We start from the raw sequence: 21,738 nt of genomic DNA on the forward strand, positions 1-21,738 counted from the left end.
ACAAAGGTCGTTTTAACCGCAACACACCAGGCGATGCCTAACAAACTCTGAATATACTATGATGGTAATCACGACCCAAGTTTGAGGATTGACAGATCTTTGAAGGATCCGAGAATAAATCCGAAAAGATAGATTGGAGCAGACCGCAAAAGTCGGTGTGATAAAATAAAAATTTTACTTGTGAAAAGTTAGAATCTGGCCAACACACTATGTAGGTCAACAAAAATGGTAGTAACTATTAGCGAAGACATAATGTCTTTATATATGAAAGTCGAGAAAGTCCATATAATATATGTAGGTATAGACGTGAAGCTTTGTCTAGTCTAGCATGAAATAAAGTTTCCTTGGGAGGGTGTTTTCGCAAACGAATCGGATCCATTTTGAATCCAAGTTCTAAGTTTCAGTCTGCAAAAAAATTATAGGAATTTTGATCGTTTTATATGGTGGCCCATTGGGAATGACTTCCTGTTAGTAGAGAGCTTTTCCATTAAAAGAAGACACAAAAGAGAGGACAAGGTCAGTATAGATTAGTAGTTAGCATGTAATGCTTTCAAACCAAGTGGTTACTGGTTCAATCCCTGTCCGGTGCTGCTGGCCAGACCTTGGATATGTGACTCCAGGTCGATCATTTCCTATTAGAGTTTGCCAATGATCTGATTTTCATTGAAACAGTTCTAAAAAATTGGCAACCTTGACCTATTTCTCGCATCAAATTAACATCAGCATCTCGAAATTCGCCAATTTATAATTGTAAAAATAGTAGATGTCTGTGAAAATTACTCTATAAATTGTTAATCGATGTTTGTAAACCTCAATAGGCCAGGAAGGTGCATTATTTGTAATTGGCCAGGAAGGCGTATTGGGGAGTTACCTGTAAGACCTTCCTGGTATGTATTTATTTATTTAAAGTTTGGACCATTGTGGCATTACAGAAATTTCTAATGCGCCACAATGGTCAAAAATATAACAGAAAAGAAACAAAATAAATGTAATGAATAAAATAAAATGTATGTAATGAATGACGCCTTGGAATATTTTACATGATTGCTTTATACAAGAGGTCCATCCCCAAACTATGGCCTACGAGCCAGAAAGTGGTCTTTTTTCGTGTGGGCTGTGAGCAAATGTCAACGGAAAACATTAATTTTTAAAATGTACGAAAAAAATCAAAATTTCCTCCAGTTCGGTCTTTCTATTATACCTATTTAGCTCTCGTACTATAAAGTTTGGCGACCCCCTGCTTTACACTATACTATAGTGACTATAGGGAAAGATATAAGCCTAAAGCATCGCTCGCAATTTAATTGAATCTACATAGTTATCTACTATACGAAAGATAAATTCAATAAGTTAGTATAACTCGACTAAATGGCTTTTCAGTCGACGAAGCAACGAAAGAGCTAATATAATTGCAAAAATCCAAACTGGCACAACACAAGACCCAACGTGTCAAGGATACTTCAAATATTCTAAGCGATGAACTGGCATTGCTAAGCCATTCATATTATTATAACCAGCATAATAGACTAGTGGTTAGCATATAATGCTTTGAACACGGGTTTAAATGCCACTGGTTTCTGCTGGCCAGACCTTGAATTTGTGACTTCAGGTCGATCGTTCCTATCAGAGTTTGCCAATTTATAGATTTTCATTGAAACGGTTCCAAAAAATTGGCAACCTTACCCATTTTCTCAAAATCTCGAGTTTTCAGCAATCTCGAATTTCGCTGTATTATATAAAATGCTGCAAATTTACAGATTTGACCATAAATGTCTCTGTGGATGTTGATGTATATGTATTTACTTGTATAATACAAATAATACGTGTATGAAATGAACAATGTTTCTGGCCAGGAAGGCGCATTGGGGTTACCTGTTAGGCCTTCCTGGTATAAATTAAAAATAAATTAAGAATTATTATAAACAAGCGTTGTGCTGGTTGAAATTTCAACGGGTGGTTTCAAAAGGATACATGAACCACACCCGAGGCTATTGTCGCTAGCGGTTTCAGTATGCATAGCCATTGCGGCCAAGTCACATCTTCCTCTCACCCACCCCCTGCAATTTCCCCATCACTCCATCCCCGTATGCTCGCCTGGACGTCCGCGTAAAAATGATCATATGTTACTTAATAAACCATTTAGAATTATTATTAAAGAAAAATACTATTTTCAATTTTTTTTTATTACATACATACATATACAATTACGTACATATGTACACACAAATATGTATGTAAATTTATTATAATTTTCGCACATAATTAATATAAATATAGTGTTAATTACATTAATAATAAACACATATTAAATATAAATAATAAGCCAGCAGCATGGCTCGATCGTTGGGCTTTTGCCTAGAGCCGAGAGGTCACCGGGTTCGATCCCATGAATTGACCTCGATTGAAAAGAATTTATTCCGAGTATATTATCTGTAATGGTGCTGGTCAGACTTGGATATTTGTGACTTCAAGTCGATCGTTTCCTATCCAAGCCAATTTTGCTGATTTCATTGTTGGAACGGTCCCTCCATTTAATTGGCTAAAAACCCATCCTACCCACTATGTCACCACTATTTGAGTATGAATTACATATGTACAAAATTCATAGATATCTCGTTAATTTCGAGTTTTTCAGTGACTCGTAATTCAGTGACTCGTGTAATAAAAATGCTGCATTGTTTGGAATTGGCCAGGAAGGCACATTAGGGTTTACCTGTTAGACCTTCTTAGTATATTGTATATATATGTATGTAAAAAATAACATTTAATATATATCAAAACCTTCTATCACGAAACGCCGTAAAGTAGAAGTTCCTCGATTAGTTTAAATTGGTAAATTCTATCTGGGGATGGCGAAAGTTTTACCGACATAAATTAAATTATTTTACGGTTACACCATACCGAAATCTAAAAGCCAGTTTAGTGCCCTATCATTAAATGTGCTACGTTGCGGTATTTAATTAATGCGATATTTTCTTGGTTTAATTGCCTTGTAAAACCATATGTTCAGCGTATACTGAAGTGACCAAGCTTTCAGGGAATCAGAAAAGCGTTGAAAAACAATGTAACAAAAATTAATTTTAAAAACATTTTTCGGGTCGATCTCACTCAAACAGGAATGCTTGGCAACCCCTAGGATGGGTAATAAAATTGTCTGCAAATGGATTAAAATTTGGCCGGGCGGTCAATAAAATAAGCCGGGCGATAATCGTGTTAAAAATATTCGAGGATTACACTCATAATGGATGAGCTAACATTTTACGTTCAAATATTTATTTAGACAAATAGATAAGATAAATACAAAAATGGTGACCTTAAAAATTACGCACATTAAGTGTCGATAAACGTTTTAAATCATGGGATCGTATTTATTTTCAAATAATCATCCTCATTTACAGCCATTCACCATCCACTACTGGATGAAGGACTCTTCAAACACGCTTCCATTTGTCTCTATTTTCCCCCACTTTCATTCTAATTTCGTCCACCCATCTTCCTTTTACCTTTTTACATTCTCCCGGATACCATTCTAGCACTTCTACTGCCCAACTTTCGTCCATTCTTCTAGCTAAATGATCCGCTTATTGCCATTTCAATCTCTTCACTCACTACACTATATCCACTAACCCTAGTCATACTTCTCACCACATTTCTTTTTCGATTTCTCCTCGTTGTTCCGAGCATACAGCGCTCTATATTCAGAGTGCATTGGTCTGTGCGTAGCATTTTGTCGTTGAACCTTTTGTACTTGCACCAATTGTCGTGAAACCGGAATTAATGCTAGCCACCGAAAGGTTCCCGGGTACAAGCCCTGAGTTGACCTCGATTGAAAAGAATTTATTCGGAATTATTTCTGATTGGATATTTGTGACTCCAGGTCGATCGTTTCCAATCAGAATTTGCCAATTTATCAGATTTCATTTCGTTGTTTCTCATCAAATTGGCCAAGCTATCCTTCCCACTAAGTCACCACATATGAATATGATTTCAAAAATTTATAATCTCTAATTTTATATATACAAGTTTAACCCTTTAAGTGCTGACGTCTTTTCTGTTAAAAGCCTGCCACGCTGTAAATTTCGCCAACTTTTCCAACTAGAATTATATAGAAATCCAATAGAAAGTAGGTATAAAAATTGTAGCTAATCCAAACAAACCCTAGATAACTACCGCCGAGGATTTCGAGTTTTGTAAAGGTGTGTTTAGACTTTTTAATATATCTTGCAACAATATAAAATAAACAAAAGAATTCTATTAATGAATGTATTTTTCCAAAACGAGTTCCATCTACTTAGTTTTTGTTAAAATGTAATGCTCACAATCTTAATGCTAAGCCACAATTTAAGATACTCAGCAGTTAGGGATTTTCAACGGGAAATTCTGCCATGGTTATAAATTCAGAAATCCCGGTGTAAACCAGTCTTTATAAACATTGACATGGATTACACGATCCATTTTTAATGCTACCTGGAAAGGTTTAGTGGGTAAAAAGTGTTGCTTATTTTTTACACACTCAAAAAACAACACCTATCGGCGTATTTCAGGCTGATGGGCTTGTTGGCAAAACGACGATCGGCGTTCAAAGGGCTATAAACACAAGTGTCGCTTAGGGCAACTGCAATGGCACCATGGTAAAATATAAATAAATAAAAAATAGAGGTAATCGTGTATGGCAGCGTTCAAACTCCATCCATCAAAAATTTCATCAATTGGATTGTATCCAAAAATAAAGTATAGATTTCATTTGTCAATACTAAAAACTAATTTTGCTAAAAAAAATTTAGAAATGGGATAAAATTTGGAGCAGGAAGATTGTACATATGTACCAACTAAATTAGACCGACTGGTCATCTTGGAATTTTGCACGGAATCTTCTTCCATTGCGTTGACTCATTCGTCTGAAGCTCGGAACGGTTCCGTAAAATACTTCTGCAATATCGTCTTGCACTCGGTTATTTTAACTGTTCAATTATTCCGTTGTTCAACGGTACGTGACTCATAGCATGAAGGACGTTTGCTATTTAATATGTATGTATGTAAATTGGATTATATGATTAATGCATTTTCGGAAATCAATCATGTCGCATAAAATACAACACGTATTCTACTTATAGCTGAATTTCTAATCGGTATTCACTCGAACAGTAGTTAGTTACATTCAATTATGTATATACGACTACAAGATGAATATGTGATTCGCAAATGATAGTAAAAAATCATAAACGATAGTGAAAGTTGTACACGTATGAATCAGCATTCGTACCAAAATAATACTACTACGGACATACGTATATTTTGTAATTATATTTAGTATGGAATGTTTATTATTTTATATACAATTTTAAGCCAGCAGCATGGCTGCCATAAAACAGCGCCGAGAGGTCGCCGGGTTCGATCCCATGAATTTACCTCGATTGAAAATAATTTATTCCGAGTATATCTGTAATGCTGCTGGTCAGACTTGGATATTTGCGACTCCAGGTCGATCGTTTCCTACCAGAGTTTGCCAATTTTTCTGATTTCATTGTTAAAACGGTTCCTCGATTGAATTGGCTAAAAACCTTCCTACCTATGTACTGTCACCACTATTTAAGTATGATTCTTCTTATTCCTCTCAATGCTCTGTCCGCATCAAGACGATGGCGACCACCTCGTCGATTATTTGAAGATATCCGCATCGGTCTTCAGCGGCTCGGAACAGTCTTCGGCGCTCATATCGGTCCATATGCGCATGTTTTGAAGCCAAGACAACTTCTTCCTGCCAACCCATTTTCTACCTTCTATTTTTCCCATAGTTATCAAATGGAGAAATTCGTATTTTGGACCCAGTATCATGTGTCCGAGGTACTCCATCTTTCTCCGCTTGATGACAGAAACAAGTTCCCTGCCTCACCCTACCATGCAGAGGACAGCTTCATTTGATATTTTTTTGGCCCATGGGATCTTCAACATACGCCTGTAGACCCACATCTCAAAAGCTTCGATGCGGCTGATTATCCTGGCCTTCAGAGTCCAGGCTTCACATCCATGTAGTAACACTGTCCAGACGTAGCTCTTCGCGAATCTCAAACGCATACGAAGATTGAGATGCTAGTTTGTAAGCGCCGCCTTCATTTTGATAAACGCTGTTCTAGCCATCTCGATGCGGATTCTTAAATCTTCATCTGGGTCCCATTTCTTCGTTTAACCAGGTACCCAGGTATTTGAATCTTTTGACTCTTTCTAACACCTCTCCATCCAACGTTAAATCACCAGCGTCTGTTTGCATTCTATCTACTGAGTATGATTAATCTACAAAAAAAAATGTCTCGTTAATTTCGAGATTTCAGTGTCTCGTAATTCAGTTACTTGTATGTGTCATATGTGTGTCTTCAGTGAATTATATGTGTCATATTACGGCGAATTTAGGACACATCTCTAGAGAAAATAGTTCTGAAATGTACATCACGTCAAACATAAATCAGGATTTGAAAAGTTCAGTTCGGATAGCCAATTCGAACGTGTCTAAAATGTCAATTTACTATGAGATAACACATTTCGTACATATACATGTGCACTGTGCGTACGCAAATTCATCGATTCGGGATGAGCATGACTGACGCAAAAGTAATTTATTTGATTACGATGGCGTAGAGAATTGCGATCGATAATTGGAGATAATTTTAATTAGACCAAAATAATAAATCGTTACGGAATTGTACAGTATCATACGTACAGATAACTGTTACATAAAAAATAGTAACATACACAACAATGTAAGCATTATATATATGTATGATGCTAAAGTCAAAGCTACTGTATCAATGGGAACGGAAACGCATTAGGGATCGTTATTCGCTGGCGAAACGATTTAACAAGTGAGGATGTTGATGATACATATTACTCGCACAGAACTGCACTGACATAAATAATCAAATGTACTTGTTCATATTAATTTTGAAATACGTTCAAAATAAAATACAAGATTACTTATGTATTTCAATTTACAAACGTATGCTTGAAGAAATAATACGCAAGTAGTGCTTTTTTTACTCATGAAGGAATACTTTACAAATACTAGGCGGGTTTAAAACGTACAAGGAAAAAAATTCTATACAATGAGACTAAATTGATGATCAAAAATTGTAACAAGGCTACTGGCTATTGGCAGTGAGTGAACTGTCACCTTCTCCAAAACTTTTGAATTCTTAAACGTGTTTTATACGATTATATTTCACCATCGACTTGAATTGAATCTCTATCGGCGGCCAAACCTCGCAAAATGGCAAAGTTTCGAGGCGATCGGAAGAATGTAGAAAGTTTGTCAGACCAATTGGCGAAGTGAAACTAATAAAAACCTTGCTAATGGTAAGAACACAATGAAAAGTACGGTACGGGACGTGCCTCTGGTTTCCAACTGTGATGGGCGAATCTTCTTGTTATTGTTAATCTTATTATTTCGACAAATTTCTTCAAATATAGGGTTCACCGTTATAGAATACTATCAACTATGCATATCGATGGCTTAGTGCACAGATATTGTATGTCCATTTTTAAATTTATATCAAATTTTAAGTGTGCAGATGCTGGAATAATTCCAGTTTTTTTTTCCAAGGTAATTTATGTGGTATATATAATTATCTTGAAACGAAAAACCGGAATTATTCCAGCATCTACAAACTAAAAATTCGATACAAATCTGTATTTATCTATTTTTTATTAACATTTTTCGAATACGTTAATTAACTAAAATAGCATTTAGTACGAGCAACAAATAAATTGAAATTTAAAATAATAAATTCAATTAAAAGGAGAAAATTCACATTTTCGTAAACATCCTAGACAAGGCGAATGGCGCCACTCGTAGCGCCCGTCTGCATTTTAAATAAGCATTAATTGTAAAATTTCAGATGATAATCAACATTTTAAAAATAGTGTTGCGTGGACGTGAAGTGGGGGGCTTCCAGAATCGGAGAAAAAGATGCAGGAATGTTGTAGTAGCGGTTTATTGGTCTGCTCTCGTCGGCACCCCAGATCGGAATAGTTTCCAGACCGAGAGCGCCACATATTTATACCCGTTGGGCACAACACACATACATACATACACATGTAAACTATTGGTCGATGAGTGGGGCGATCCCATTGGCTGTTACATACAGCTTATTCATTCGGCGAGGACATTTTGGCGCGAACGAGAGATCAGGTGATTAGCGCTCGTAAGCCATCGGTCCACGAGCGCCACCCACCTAATCTCTACGTTACAATAGTATTAAAAATTCACCGATATTGCCAACCGAGTTTTGGTATTCCCTTAATCTTGCACCCGATGTCATCTGCGCCCCCCCCCCCCCCCCAACATACGCTAAGACCCTATATACATACATATATTGAATACATTGATGACATCTCTTCAGGGAAGAAAATACGCACCTTTTAGAAGTACAAATATCGAGATAATATACGCCGTTGTGGAATAAAAGCACTGTCGGGTCTCTTTTTATGCGATAAATACGTTCCACAAGATATCAAATAAAAAAATCTTGGCTTACGTAGAAAAAGTAGGAATGCATTCTATAATTTAAGAAAAAGTAAGGATGCGTTCCAATGTCCTGGTCATTAAAGTTTGGAAAGGGGGGGAAGGGGAGAGAGGATATCGCTCAGGAACGCCCAATCTCAAGAGTTTGCACAAAACAAGGCCGGTTGGGCTTACCTTCCACCTTTCTCAACACAGACACATAACAACGTCGCTTTGCGACAAAACACCAGATTTCGTATGTATGTTTTTTGAGAATTTTGACTAAATATAAACCGCATAAAAAGAGACCTTAGTGTATTATGAAATTCACATGATTACGAAACAATAATTATTTAAATTTTCATGAAAATTATTTCTCAATATGAAATTCAAACTCATATAAAACAGATACATAAATGAGTGTCCTAAATCGTTGTGTAAATAAAAACTGTTCCATTAAGACTAAATGGGAAATTGAATCCCGTCACATATGGTGTGGTTACATTAGCCACAATTGAGATATCGATAGTGTCTACATATAAGCAATATCAACTATATTGATCCAACTACAAAAGCACTATTCCGCATATGCAAACTAAGAACCAAATATAAAATAATTTTACAACATAATATACATAAGAATTTTAATTGAAGGATAGGTCACTTTTTGCTGGCCGCTTCACATTGGGCGTGTCCAATTAAAACTTCCTATGTCATTAAATAGTTTATTGGCCCAACTATAATATTTCAGGTAGCCAAACACATACCTATGGTAATAAAGTAGTTGAATATGTAAATTAACATGCAAATACCAATATAAATAATATTCTTTTTCGGTTTACATATAAAGTTTGGGTTTAAATAAGTTCAAAGCGGTAGTTTAAATGGATGAACGCATGCACATCATGAGGGAAAGTGAAAATGTGAGGTCACTTGTACATAACATATGTATGAAGCAGACTGCGGAGAAGCGTTAAAAATGCTTGAAATGGTCGGTCTGGTGCGTGCAACTTTATATGCAATAGTTCTAATTAGAGTTGTACAATATTATCATACTATTTCAAATCTCATCCCACTCAGACAATTACCATACACACATGATATCAGATAATGAAAATAAACATAACATAAAGAAAGGGAAAAATTTCTAAAATTACAAAACAAACTTCTACATACAATTTATTTAGGTCACATTTCCAACGACCGTCTCGTATAAGCTTTGCATAAGAACTAAAACACATCACACTACTGTGGACAGTTTGGAATTGATATAACAGCCTAGTATGGAGAAGTGAGACAGATTTTAAAGTAATCAGAATCAAGCATGAAGACAGAGCACATTTTTGCGGGAAAATCTAATGAAGCAGAGAGCTCCGTTTCTATTTTCGATTCAGAACTTATACAAGTTTTGTAATGCTTACAGCATTTTTTTGAACAGTATGGTAACATGTTATATGTAGAAATGTTGTGACTCTCGAAACGAATAATATAACATGCTGCAAATAAAAGCATAGCGAGAGATAAATGGTTGCAGGGGTCATGACAAATAAAGGCAACTCGAATAAGTTGAATATCATGAATGATTACTAATGTCCTGAGAGGAATAAATACTGAGAAATTTACAATTATAAGGCAATAGAATTGGTTAACAAGTTCAACTAGTGCTTGCAAAAAAAAAATTAATATGCGTTTCAATGTTGGAAAGTCATTGAAGTTGTGGAAATCACTTTTTTTATCTATATTTAGTATTTATTGTAAATACACACGCACGGACAACATAAAAATGGAGAAACGTGTACAATACAATAGTGTTTGGAAAAATTACACCATATATATGTATGTATACATATATACATACAAAATGGTCTTTATTTAATGAGATTATTTTTATATATCTAAAATTAAGTTATATTTATTAAGATTATATATAACTAATAACACAACACTTGTATTCATTGCAATATTAAAAAAAAAAACATAGTGAGAGCTATACCAACATTTATGAGTGCATTTGTACGGTCTAATTTTTCACACACCTTGATGTATTGCAAGTTTCTCCATTACACGTTATTTAGTAAACAAAAACTGACATACACATAATTTTACCTAATAGAACTAACAATACACATAAATAATTTTTCAATCTGTATAACATATATTTCTTATTGTGCAATATAAAAAAAAACAGACCTATAAAATGTATACACTACAGCTATGATATATAATATATGTATTATATTATACTGCTGTTTACTATCATTGAATTTTATGAGTTTACTTTTATACAAAATTTATAAATGTTGTAAAAATACACATACATACTAAACACACACACATATCAGTGATCCGATACCGAGTTCAATTCAATCATAAATGCAAGGACGAATTTTCTCATGATCACAAAACTTTATCTGTTGATACATTGTACATATGTATCATATATAGATAAGGTGACCATTTTTACTAGTATTTTGGGTATCTGTCTCGGAAAGTCGTGAGATAAAAATAGTATCTTAATAGAAGGATTGGGGACTGTCCGAAGCGTATCTTCCAGTTCTTTAAGCAAATTGCATAAAGAAATTTTTTTTAAATTGGTCGTTCTGGGAAGCAAAGGAAGAGAAAGATCCCTAACAACGGTAGTTGAGTCATTGCGAGCTGCAGGGTGTTGAGAGGGCTGAAGAGCCGCGATGGGCTGCATTATGGAAGTCAGAAGACAGGAAAGTCACAAATGATTAAAAAGAGAAGGATTGAAATATTCAAAGCCTTTAGCGAAAATGATGTTTCCGATAAAAATATTGGCAAATTAGTTGAATATTGTCTTTGTTTATCAGGAACAAATAAATGCACCTGCTGAAGGACTTTTTTATTTTCTTTGATGAACAATATTTGGTCCAGTGATAAAACGCAATCGAATATTTTAATCACGAAGTATTAAATTGTGTAGAATTTTATTAAAGAATTTCCTTGAAATTAAATAATAAAAAAAATGTTAGGGGGGTAAGCAATAGACTGGTTTGCAAGTGGGCAGACAACGACATCTTTGAAATGGGCCTGTTTATAAACATTGAAATCGTTTTTTATTTTCATAAATATGCATCCACGATTCTCTAATACTCGTTAACGTTTTTAGTAATAGATGTTTTTTTTTACAAAAACTGTCCTGGTTTTGAATTTGAACAAAATGGTCACCTTACATATGTACGTATGTATGTAGACAAAGTAAAAAATAAACCTTGCTATCATTCACATAGACCTGTACCTTTGGTCAAAATAAGAAACATTATCATTCATAATGGATTAATTCAAAATATATTGAGTTGGGAATACCGAAGCAAATCTAAAAGTCCTGGTTTTGCATTTGAACAAAATGATCACCTTAGATATGTACATAAGTATGTGTAGACAAAGTAAAAAAATAAACCTTGTAATCATTCACATAAACCTGTTCCACTGGTCAAAATAAGAAACATTATCATTCATACTGGATTTATTTAAAATATATTGAGTTGGGAATACTGAAGCAAATCTAAAAGTCCTGGTTTTGCATTTGAACAAAATGATCACCTTAGATATGTACATAAGTATGTGTAGACAAATTAAAAAAATAAACCTTGTAATCATTCACATAAACCTGTTCCACTGGTCAAAATAAGAAACATTATCATTCATACTGGATTTATTTAAAATATATTGAGTTGGGAATACTGAAGCAAATCTAAAAGTCCTGGTTTTGCATTTGAACAAAATGATCACCTTAGATATGTACATAAGTATGTGTAGACAAATTAAAAAAATAAACCTTGTAATCATTCACATAAACCTGTTCCACTGGTCAAAATAAGAAACATTATCATTCATACTGGATTTATTCAAAATATATTGAGTTGGGAATACCGAAGCAAATCTAAAAGTCCTGGTTTTGCATTTGAACAAAATGATCACCTAAGATACATATGTATTTGTAGATAAAGAAAAAAATAAACCTTGTAATCATTCACATAGACCTGTACCACTGGTCAAAATAAGAAACATAATAATTCATAATGGATGTATTCAAAATATATTGAGTTGGGAATACCGAAGCAAATCTAAAAGTCCTGGTTTTGCATTTGAAAAAAATGATTACCTAAGATACATGTATATACGTAGATAAAGAAAAAAATAAACCTTGTAATCATTCACATAGACCTGTTTCACTGGTCAAAATAAGAAACATTCATACTGGATTCATTCAAAATATATTGAGTTGGGAATGCCGAAGCAAATCTAAAAGTAAAAACGTAGCATATTTGATGTCGCATTAACTGGAGGCAGTCATCGAAGCGTGCAATGAAAGTGAGGATGAGATGCATTTTTGAAGGTTATGTCGAAACAAATCCATATGTTTTGGCCAAATGACCAATCGGGGTGGGGGAGAGGGGTGTGTCGCTAGTTTGACAGGAGGTCGCCAGAGGGCAAACGTCAAACGTCAAACAAGGGCGGGGTGGATGCGGGGGCGGGGGAGGGGGGGCGAGGGCAGGTGCGGGGGCGGGGGCGGTGCATGCGAACTTACGGGGGCCGCTGGGCCATGTGTGGTGCGGGGGGTGGTGAGGTGCGGCGCGGTGCGGGGCAGGGCGGGGCGGGGCGGTCGGTGCTCCTCACCTGAATTCCGGTTCCGGTCAATGCCAGTCCCAGTGCCGGGCTTAGCCGGGCGTCGTCCCGATCCCGTCAAGCGTCAGAATGCGCGACGCAGGCTCGCATTCGCATATGATCGCGACCGATTGTCAAAAGTGCGACTGACGACAAACGCGTCGTGGAAGCTGAGCACTGAGCGGTGAGTGTTCGTTGTTCGATGTCCACTGATCACCGTTTCTATGCTCCCCGCTCAGTTGTTCGCTCGCCGTACGAAAAGCGGTGGCCGCTCGCGTTCCGCTGCCGTGAACGCGGCCAAAGAATAACAATGCGCACTTTTACCGACACATTTTTTTCGTCGCCGTGTGCCGTTTTCAGATCGTTATTCGATCTTTGACGCGAAATCGGATCAATCTCGAATGTCGCTTTTGTAAATATTGTAGATAAGTAAGTATCTCTGCACAATTCCGAATTTATCATTCGGAAAGAGATTGCAATATTTATTGTATGCAAACTTTGATCGATGATAAATAGTTATTAGTCGATATAGGTTGTTAATCCACAATAAGAATACGCTATAGCTTAGTCGTTGGCTGGTGTGCAATGTTGATCGCTTTGCTTTATTGAGAACCTTTTGTACCCTCAATGCAGTGGCGTAGCCAGGATTTTGTCAAGGGGGGGTTTTGACAGGAAAAAATGCAAGATAATTTATATAATTTATATTTAATTAATATAAAATCACAACATATAAACATAAAGTAAAGCTAACTGATAACTGAAGTGTATGACGCAATCAACCGATCAATTGCAACAGAAGTGGGATATTTTGCCGCCGACTGCGCTCCGCCAAGGGGGGGTCCAGACCCCCCGGACCCCCCCCCCCCCCTTCGCTACGCCACTGCCTTAATGTATCGTTTTAGTTCAAATGGCGCCGTCCACACACACGATATCTACATACGATATTTCCATATCCAATTCCCATATTGCAACCTGTGGTTGCTATTTAGGAACTGGATATGGAAAATATTGCAAATATCGGTAGTAGATATCGTGTGTGTGGACGGCGCCAATGGATGATCAACGCCTATCGTGATCCGTATTGATAGTGTAATGGGTTGGTATCGTGATAATCAGTAGTGTCTAGTATCATGATAATCAGTTTTTCGTAGATAATTTTAGGATTCTATATTTGGTTAAGTCGATTTTCCGTAAGAAATCTTATAAACAACACACGCTCCAAGCACGCTCTATTATAACAACACCCCCGTTACCCCGAACTCCAATGAATTACAAAAACTTTATACAAATACAACAATAATTAATTATGTGCATATTTAAAATGTCACTCAAATGAACTACGGATGGAGTCAGTCAATTTGTCGAATTCATACGATACATTTGGTTAGGTGATTACATCCCAAATGTGAATCGCTACCAGGATAACCACCGCCGCTACGAAAATCGCACGCACGGATCGTAATCGTCGCGAAAAACTGCCCAAATCTCGTATAAAAAAGCATTTGTTGATTAATATTTGGGCAGTTTTATGTACGGCAATTTTCCTGTGCGACGAATTTTCGTGCAACAGGAGACCGCGTGAGCGATTTTAGTAGCGACTCACATTTGGGATGTAACCCGTTTACCGATACATGTATTCGATAAATATTTTTATAAAACCAATACAAGATATGAAAATCAATAATAAGTAGGAATTTAGCAGGATTAAAAATAAAATTGTAATCCATTAGCCGATTAGCGCAATGAGTGACTGGTAGCAGTGGCGTAGAAATAGCACGATACAGTTGTCAGCAGTGCACGTACGTCTGTTCTGTCGCCTGTCGAGTGTCGACACTGGCCTCGAGGACAGTCGCAGCTGAGCGGCGTGAAGTAGGGTCGTGTCATCGTCGATGTACTGCGCACTGGTCGCGTGACTCGTCATCGTTCACCACATCCGGTTGAAGGTGAGTACTTCCTGCGAACGATTCCCCTCGTCCCGCTTCCGCTTCCATTTCATCTCATCCCATTCTTGACCTTGCATTCTAGACGTTTCATCTCGTTCATCCTTCACATTTAAATGACAGTATATTTGGCGGTAATATTACACACTAATTTCCCAAAAGTTCACATCTATACACAAATCCAATTATAACCTTATATTTTTATGTATTCCCATAAAAATACATTAAATATGTGGTATATTTTTTACTACTTTTATTAAACTAAAAGTTAAATAAAATATATTTAACTTTTTTTATATTGAAAGCTTACTTCATATGAAATCAATTCCTTTAATTTATTTATTTTTCATTAACAATGTATTTCAAAATTTTAATTTACGTATTGGTTTTAACCAGAGTTTCAAACCAAACAGGTATTAATTATTGTTGAATTTTTAGATCAAAGCTAAAACAAGGATTTTAATCATTCATAGTTGCAAAAGAAAATCAACTCAAATTGAAGCATATACATATATTCTGTATTAACTTGACTATAATATGAAAACATATAATTTTTTTACATTTAAAATCAAATAAAAATTATTTGTTTGTATATTTTTGTCCTCGTCTTATTTACTATCTCAATTAACAGATTTTAATAAAAATGAACGAAGCTTATTAATATAAATATTTTCATACCATATCAATTACCATTCAAGCGTGTTGATTTTTAAAACATATTTACATCTTTCATCATGATCAAGTTCAACTGTATGTACATACATATATATACTTATATATGTAATAAGTAATAACTATGAAAGCAAATTTTGCCAGCCATTGGTTCTGTTTGTTTTACGTAGATTCAAATCTGCGATGAATCTCTGCAGTAATATCGCCGCACTTAAGTATCCAAATATCTTATCTGTTTGATTTACTGATTACTGCAAAACGTGTGTTTAACACTTATGTTTATCATATTTAACTTTTAGGATTATGTCTTCGGACAGTCAAGCCATCGGTTTGGGAGTGTACATATTGTCAACCGTGTGGTTGATTACGCTACTGTTTTGCATCATTTCTGTCCGCACCGGTCAGTTGTTCGGTGCCATCGCTTTCATCATCTCATCCCTAATAACATTGCTATTAATACTGATCCCTCGTGTTTCTGACACGGCTGATGTGTTCGAATCGGAGAAGGTGTATGATAGACTGTTCATATTGAGATACTGCACGTTGGCGTTTATGGTGATTAGTTTTTTGGGCGGATTTGGATATTTTTTTGTATATCATTGTTTGTCACCTGTGCAAACGAAAAAGCTGAAACATTTCTTTCAATAAAAAAACTTAATTACGTATTTATAGGTATGATATATTTCATTAGTTTATTGATCAGTATGGTTGCAAGTAATTGTTGTAAATTTAACTAATGATTAATTGAACCTTGAAATTATTAAGTATTGCAACTAGACTGAATATGATTTTATATTTACCACTTCCATTCAGTTTGTGTATTATTATTTTACAGCATCATGTCTGCTTCATTGGCGCGTGGTTTAAGGTCTCCAATCCGGCGAATTTTGAACATAAGCCAACAGTCGAGAGAAATTTCTACGTCTTTAATACACAATGATACAATTGTGGTTAAGAATAACGATGATTTCGTTGATAAGGTATATTTACAATTTAATTTAATTTCTTACAGGTTTGATGAAAAATATTTCAATGAGCATATGTTATGTATATATACGTGCCATTTATAATATTGGTTCTGTAATTTGGAAAATTTTAATTACAACTGAACTAAAGTTGGGACAAAAATATTAATGTTTGGTGTCATATGTAACTTAAAAATGTATTTAAACATGGTATTGATTCCTTGAATGCGACCTGATCCGGGATATCTATCAAGATAACAATCTTAATGACCTCAGAAAAGTGTCTCAAAATTCTCAAAAATCCCCCTATCATAATTAAATAGCTCACAAAATTATAAAAATAAATTAAGGTCATAAGTCATCAATACAGCCTCACTGTCTCACAGTTGATTCATCCATCTGTATTGAGAGTTTTCTTTTAATCAACTTTTCAATAAGTTTGTGTTTCTACATCCTCAGCCATCTCATCTATTCTATATTATCGGATATTATTTTAACATATTTGTCTGGTAACCTGCGCTCATCATTACTTTCTTAATTTGAATGTGATGTATGAGTGGAATCTTAATCTACTCTCTTCCATTTTGGCCTCGCAGGGATGTTTTATTTGTAGCTTGTTCTTATTTATCGGAACAGGCTGCAGGTGCAAGACATTCCCTTATTTGTATTTTTCTTATTTTAAATTTTAATTACTATAAAGTTTTTTATGATTGTGTTAAATGCTGTATTATTTTTTTTTACTTTTCTTTTTTTTAATTTTTTGCTTTTGGTTTTTATTGTATCTATTAATTTTTTATTTTATCTTTTCTTTTCTCCCTCTCTTATTTTATTTTATTATGTAGGCCATTGTGGCGCATTAGGTTCTTCCTGTAATGCCATAATGGTCAAAAAAAAAACGTTAAATAAATAAATAAATTATCAGCTTCTGATTTTGTGATGTGTAAATAATTACATTAATCATAACATGTTTTGATCACACTTCAGATGCAGAGAAAACTAATTTTTGGAAGCCAAATTTGATTACTACGTTTAATTTAAGTCATATTAACGTTCCATGTTTTGTTTTTATCAGGTGATGAACAGTGATCGGCCAGTCATAGTTAATTTCCACGCTGAATGGTGTGATCCATGTAAAATATTAACACCGAAGTTAAGGGAACTGATAGAACCATTAGATAACTTGGATCTTGCGGTGGTCGATGTTGAAGATCATGCGGAGCTTGTTCACACATTCGAAGTCAAGGCGGTGCCTGCCGTTATAGCGATCAGAGACGGTCTCGTAGTTGATAAGTTCATCGGCTTAGTAGACGCGACAATGATAGAGAATTTAATCAAAAAATTGTCAGGAAACAAACCGAACAAAGAAAAGGAAAAGGAAACGGCTTCATAAGATATATATTATTATTATGTATGTATATATGTATAAGATGTCAGTCAGGCCATTTTTGAACATATTTTAATGTAAATATGTACCTAAATTTACATTCATGGTGTTTTTTTTTTAGTCCTAAGAATTCTTATGAAATTTATTTATTTTTTATATTTTATCGGTGCCTTACTTTCGCAATTTATTTAATAGTTTTATTGTAAATTTCCATGTTTTATAAATGCGTATTACACGCCCAACCCTGTTATATTCGCCAATTTTAATAAATCACTGTCAAGTTATTATTTATTTATTTTCATCACGCAAAAGTTACTACATACGTAAATGATTCCATTACATGTAAAATTTTGGAAAAGGATAGAGATTATGTGCCTGCATAGTCAATGTTGTGGTTGTTTGTGATATACAGTCATATTAAATATTTAACACAAAATCATATTAACACTTTTTTTCTATGCAATTAATAAACTATTGTAATTTGTAAATATTATAATTAGTGAGATTGAATATTACTTTCAAGGTAACAATTTGAGGAGTGGTTTTACAGCACATTAGACGGGTTATTTCAATTCATATGTGCTATTTATAGTTACTCCCCTCTAATAGTACAAATCTGGTGTATGGCTCAGTTTGAAGGTTAGAAATAATTGGTGAAATTGGTCTTTGACAAGATTTGTCACAAAATATTTCCGAGCTATTTGTTCCTTGCAAAATACCGTCTTTCTCCGAAAATAAGACCGGGTCTTATATTAATTTTACACTCGAAAACTGCACTAGGGCTTGTTTTCGGGTGTACCTTCTTAACTTTAGGTACATGCACCGATTTCTCATAAAATCCTTAATAATAATGGTAGGGCTTATTTTCGGAGAAAGACGGTAGGCCTATGTAAATTGTGTAATAAAATGTTAATCAGATATTCATTGCTTATTAATAACTTTCTTGTTTTTTATTGTTATTAATAATTAATTCGTATGTGTATTACTGTATAATAATGTATATTCAAAATCGAAAATATTTTTATTAACGATAAATCACTTTCAATTGAAGTTTGTATTTTCATGGTATATAGTAAGGTTTGTTTCTTTTTAACTTTTTTTTTATTCATATCAGGGACGGGAAGTAGGAAATAACATGTAATGATTTGAATGTTTTAAATGAAAGTGTACAGTAGTAATTGGTCACTAACATTTAAGTTGAAACTAAATTTATATTGATTAGTATTGAAAAACAACTGTTGAGACATACTGGTTGCCATTAATCCAACTGGCCATTTAGTCATGTGCTAATTGTGATTAGTTTCAACTTATAATTTAACACTATTAATTATATTGTTATTTGTGTGTTCGATTTTTGAAATACCGACACCTAATTCTTAAAATTGCTAGAGAGTAACGTTTCATTTCCAAATATTTGCAGTAAAAATTGGACGATTTGAAAAGTCCCGTTCCTGATTTATCTCATCTTGAGCCTTATATAGGAATATGACTAAAAAAAAATCAAAAATTTTATTGAAAATATTTCACTTCCTTTTTAGGGTCCAAAGAGTAGATAATTGTATTTGTATGTAATAAATTATGTATGATAAAATGGTTTTCTTGTTTTAGGTTTTGTTCGTTTTTTCTATTTTAATTTTATAAATTCCATATCGATTTCAAATTTGAATAGAAAGTGAGCTGCATAGTGTTACGTATGTTTAATGATTTATGATAGTTATAATAGAAATTTTAACAGGGTTAACAGCTGTTATTGTATTAAATTAAAACTCACACGCCATATAGCTAAAAATATCATTTTATGCATGCAATAAAAATAAACCAGTAATAAAATCCTGATCGTTTATCACTACAGTTTTAGTACATAATATGTAGAATTGTATTTTCTTTTCACACTTGTCTATTTCAAATCTTGTATATAGCAGTTGATGGAAAAAAATCCCGTATATATATATATGTAATTTGATATTATTGAATTTATTACCAATCTGCTATTGTTATTGAATACGTTTTGTATTATAAATAACACAAACTCACAATCACACAGGTGAAAAAATACCTTTCGATACTTTTAGAGAAGTGTATTTCATGCACACGCCTACGCCTTAATGCTTATAAAGTATAATGTAATGGTTAGTGAAAATAACCTCAGATTAGTCAACTAATTCTTAATTGAAAATTGCTGTTTGTAACATTTCCACAACTAAATTTCTGTGTAGATTGAATTTTTTCAGTGTATTAAAATATAATGTCTGTTTGGAAACCGTCCCTTCACATTTTTGTCTGTAAAAAAAAAGAAAAATGAATATAATATAATACACATATACTACATCTTCTTATTTCAACATGCATATTAGAAATTTCCAAACAAAAATGGGTTTTAAATGAAACACTCCACGTATAAAAACAATGTTTATTGTATTGTTCATTTTAATATGTATCTCATTTTTATAATGATGCAACGATAAATCTAAGATAAGATGCCAAATATATAAATTAGGACTTCGCTTAAAATTATTTTGGTGCCATTTTATCTTGAGTTTGCATGTTGTGTGTGTTTTTACAAATACGCGTGCACTCGGACACGCACACGTTGATTCGTGTCCCGTGGACGGAGATTTTAAAACAAAAAATTGAATGTAAAATCGAAGGATATATACATATTTTACAAACATATCAGATCATGCAAATGTACACCATTATACGTGGTATTGCTGCGGGCAAACACCGAAGCTTGAATTCATCGACAAGATAAAATGGCAAATGAGAAGTGCATTAAGAATATAAGTACAATTTCTTTGGATTTCAAGATTTAATAATTACAATAACTGTCTTAATATATTTTTTAATATATATTAAATGATTTATTACAATATAAAATCAGTCTAATTTGTATTAAGGCAACTTGAGAGCATAATTATGTTTTTAAAACTCAATATTGAGATTTTACATATGTTGTGTTCGGCGGATCGGTATATTTTTGCCGAAATGATACAGAAGATTAACTATTTATATATATATATATATATATATATATATATATATATATATATATATATATATATATATATATATATATATATATATATATATATATATATATTATTACAACTATACATCAAAACTTGACGAAGCCATGTAGCAAGTCTAAAAGGCAATTTTCAACGCGAGAAATTAATAATAATAAAAGAAATCGAAAAAAATATACATATGTAGTCAATGAAAATGAGTTGTGATATAATACAATTGTGATCATTTGGCACAAGTTTATCTCCACCTCCTGAACAGCCTATTTACACGTACTACAAATTTGTATGAATATTATTACAGTTTAATAATAACGTTTATTGCATCTAATGAGTAATTATTCAAGAGCACAATTATAGGATGATTGCTGGACGAGGAAAATCTTCAACCGTTGCTCCGGACAGTACTAGTAATGAGTCAATGAGATCAAGAGCATTTAGGGAGTCAAAGATGGAGAGTTCGTTCATAAGGTTGAATGGTAATATATAAATTAAACATGAAGTAGCTATACACGTGCATATATGTAAATATATTTAGGCTGTGGGATAATCGAGTATATGCATAGTGTAATTTTTAAGCCAAATTGAATAAAATGACCACTCAATTGTACAATTCGAAAATTTCATCTTA

The 21,738-nt window shown here is 33.9% G+C and overlaps 2 protein-coding genes across 10 annotated transcripts in view; one reads left to right on the forward strand and one right to left on the reverse strand.

The window, feature by feature from the left end:
* The window catches only part of Klc (kinesin light chain), a 47,228-nt gene extending 33,702 nt beyond the window's left edge, over positions 1 to 13,526 (reverse strand). For 5 of the 8 annotated variants that reach the window (XR_013261120.1, XR_013261121.1, XM_077440428.1 and 2 more), the window contains exon 1: positions 13,136 to 13,526. Coding sequence is in view for 3 of the 8 variants with exons in the window: in XM_077440427.1 (XP_077296553.1) it covers positions 13,047 to 13,063 (17 nt within the window). In the remaining 5 variants the exon portion in view is untranslated. Of the gene's footprint in view, positions 1 to 13,046 lie in introns of all 8 variants that reach the window. The other 3 variants (XM_077440427.1, XM_077440424.1, XM_077440423.1) reach the window with 1 other exon arrangement.
* A 1,363-nt stretch (positions 13,527 to 14,889) lies between these two features.
* LOC143918366 (thioredoxin, mitochondrial) lies at positions 14,890 to 20,368 on the forward strand. 2 transcript variants are annotated; one of them, XM_077440239.1, is made up of 4 exons: positions 14,916 to 15,066; positions 16,035 to 16,407; positions 16,571 to 16,715; positions 17,773 to 20,368. In XM_077440239.1, exons 3-4 carry the CDS (start codon positions 16,575 to 16,577, stop codon positions 18,088 to 18,090), a joined length of 459 nt encoding a protein of 152 aa, XP_077296365.1. In that variant the 5' UTR covers positions 14,916 to 15,066; positions 16,035 to 16,407; positions 16,571 to 16,574; the 3' UTR covers positions 18,091 to 20,368. The 2 variants fall into 2 exon arrangements, with proteins under 2 accessions (XP_077296364.1, XP_077296365.1); XM_077440238.1 differs by lacking the exon at positions 16,035 to 16,407 and having other exon boundaries at positions 14,890 to 15,066.
* Positions 20,369 to 21,738: the final 1,370 nt, after the last annotated feature.

This window comes from Arctopsyche grandis, chromosome 10 (assembly GCF_051622035.1).
Source record: "Arctopsyche grandis isolate Sample6627 chromosome 10, ASM5162203v2, whole genome shotgun sequence".
NCBI lineage: Eukaryota > Metazoa > Arthropoda > Insecta > Trichoptera > Hydropsychidae > Arctopsyche > Arctopsyche grandis.

Coding starts and splice junctions, on each gene's coding strand:
- LOC143918366 (XM_077440238.1), top strand. CDS start 16,575: ATGTCTGCTTCATTGGCGCGTGGTTTAAGGTCTCCAATCCGGCGAATT. Junction 16,716..17,772: donor ACGATGATTTCGTTGATAAG/GTATATTTACAA, acceptor TGTTTTTATCAG/GTGATGAACAGTGATCGGCC.